Here is a 2,832-nt window from a genome sequence, read left to right on the forward strand (position 1 = left end):
CCCCCCCTTCTTCTCTGTGGTGTTTGTTTTCTCCCTCATTGAAAGGGGGAGGGAGCCAGCACGTAACAAAACAAGGCTCAGGTTTGGGCAAGAACATGACTGTGCAAGTCCTGGACCAGGTTGGAGCAAAACTATTGCTAGGTGAGGACTGCTAAGCAACTAACAAAAATGATGCACTTGCACCAAGGGGAGCCAGGGCCAATTATGATTTTAAGAACTTGCATAATTACACCTCACACTGCAATTCTTCTCATGGCCATTTGACCCTGCTCTCTCTGTAGAGTCTCCCTCGTGTAAGATCCACTCTTTTATATCTGAAGGAGGCTCTAGTCCACAATTGTGCCTGCTGGAATAAGGGCCCTCTAGACACCTGTTTGTTTTTGCTGCATCAAACCTACCGCAGCTTCCCCTCTAGAACAGAAAATGTTTGGATCTACGTGGCATGGGGTCTCTGCACGAAGACTATGGTAAACATGCTGTCAGTTTGCCTACTCTGGGGGCAGCTGGAAGGTTTTGCATCTGGAAAACGAAGGGAAGTTTAAAACCCTTTCCTGTGAAAAGGCCTGCAAATATTCTCTCACACCCCTGCCTCCCATCCATCATACACACATTGGATTTTTTTCATTTACAGAATTTCATGTTCTAAAGCAACCAGTACTGGTGACTTACAGTTGTGTGACATACTACTCTATTTTGTTTTATAGCAACTTGATTTTTGTAGCAACAGGCAATTGTTTGGGTAATTGGGAATGTATACCTTGAACCCAGAGGAAAAGTGGGATATGAACATTTTAATAAATGCTTTGCGAGTAAAGGTACTAGCACACACACAAAATAAAACGGACTAGTTTTGCAAGACGGTAAGACAAATGAATGGGAGGCAGCTCTAGCAGTACCTGCTAGCCATGTTAATCAAAAGTCTTTCTGTTGATTTTTTAATGTGGTTTGAATGTATGATTTTATGCTAGTATTTTACAAACAAACTCTACACTTTTGGGAAAAGCAGGACGTACATTATTTAAATAAATAAATCACTATTTTCAAGCACATCTTATCCTGCTTTTCTGCCAAGGTTACAGCAGTGCACGAGGTTCTTCCCTCCTTCATTTCTATCTTCAGGACAGCCCTGCAAGGTAGGCTAGGCAAAGAGAGTATGACTAGTTCAAGGTCACCCAGCAAGCTTCCATGGCAGAGTGGGGATTTGGAAGGCCAGATACTGAAGCTGAAGCTCAAATACTTTGGCCACCCAATGAGAAAGAAGCACTCACTGGAGAAGATCCTGATGTTGGGAATGATTGAAGGTAACGGCAAAGGATGAGATTGTTAGACAGTGTTATCGATGCAACGAACATGAAATTAAGCAACTCCAGAGGGCGGTGGAGGACAGGTGGGCCTGGCGTTATGTGGTCCATGGACTGTGCAACTGAACAAGAACAGCTCTTTAGTTGTCTCAACATGAACCTGCCTCATAGAATTAGCTTGTTTAGTTTGTATTCACATATCTTAAGACATCATCATGGTACATGTTAATCTGCTGTTCAGCCCGTCTATAAATCTGAACCTTACCTTCCATTCCAGTCTATTTGAAAAAGTGTGCCTGCACACGAAAGCTTAGACCTAGAATAAAACTTTGCTGGTCTTAAAGGTGCCTGACTGGACTCTAAATTTGTTCTACTGCTTCAGACCAACAGGTCTGCCCACCTGGATCTATAGAATACCAAGATTGGTATTGCCCACTCCAGTGGTTGCCAGGGTGGCACCTGAGGGGCACAGTGGTCCCTGCCAATGCATTTCCTGGCGAGTGCCCCCTTCTTCCCCAGGAGCCAAACCTGACTTTCCTTCACCTAAGTGGAGTGGACCAAGAGGAGTTGCCCATGGGCAACCTCTTTGCATCTGCAGGTCACACTTGCTGGGGAAACCAGCATTGCATTTCCATTATAGGAGGCTCATCTGGCTTGGAATACTTTATGGTTGGCCGTACCTCCCCGTGGCAATCATTCCAAAAGTGCTCACTAGTTCAGTGAGGTAAAGATTTCCTGCCTACTCTGACTGGCAGTGGCAGATGGAGACCAGTGTTTCCTCTCAGCTGAGTTCGTGTGAGCTAGCTCACGGTTTTTTAGCTTCTGGCTCACACATTTTTGCCTTCGCTCAGGAAGGATGGGGCTCCAGAGCAAACCAATTTATGCAGGAGCCAAATCGCCTGCTCACAACTTCAATGCCAGTCGCTCACCAAGTAGAATTTTTGCTCACAAGACTCCACAGCTTAGAGGAAGCAATGATGGAGAACTTGCACTTTACCGACCACCTGCTCATCTTAACTGGAAATGCTGCTGCAACTCGTCTTAAATGGAGATGCTGCTGCTCTATTGCCAACAAAGCCGAGGCGAGCCCAGCCCAGCTGTTCAGAAGCAGCTGACTGAGCACAGCTGGAAAAGGTCTCCTGGGCTGTGACGACCTTCCTTGAAAAGTACTGAGTTTCACACATAGAGGACTTGGACCATGACATGCGTTTATTGTACTTCACAACAAGACAAGGAAAAACGGTCCTGCAAGGCCAACTATATACACTCCACCTGGTACACCTCTGTCCCCATTGGAGGGTTTGAATATCCCGCCAAGGGTGCTATTGATGGATTCGAGGTGGCCTAGGATCCTAGGTCCCCTTTGCATTTGGGGACCAAGCTCCTGCTTTAGCCACATACATCAACATTCTTTAAACTAAATCCACTGGGGGGGAGCGAGTCAAAAATGCAAAGCCCAGTGATGGTGCGTTGGGGGGAGGGGCACCTCTGCTCACAGGTACCGTAGCTACAGAAACGAAAACCTCGGGGG

At 46.3% G+C, this 2,832-nt stretch overlaps 1 protein-coding gene across 1 annotated transcript in view; it reads left to right on the forward strand.

Annotated features, from left to right (window-relative positions):
• Positions 1-442: 442 nt before the first annotated feature.
• Positions 443-2,832, forward strand: part of TANGO6 (transport and golgi organization 6 homolog) — a 53,922-nt gene continuing 51,532 nt past the window's right edge. Inside the window, exon 1 of the mRNA XM_015406695.1 lies at positions 443-467. Within this exon, the coding sequence (XP_015262181.1) occupies positions 443-467 (25 nt within the window). The remainder of the gene's footprint in view (positions 468-2,832) is intronic.

This window comes from Gekko japonicus, unplaced genomic scaffold (assembly GCF_001447785.1).
Source record: "Gekko japonicus isolate JY-2015 unplaced genomic scaffold, Gekko_japonicus_V1.1 scaffold386, whole genome shotgun sequence".
Taxonomy (NCBI): Eukaryota; Metazoa; Chordata; class Lepidosauria; order Squamata; family Gekkonidae; genus Gekko; species Gekko japonicus.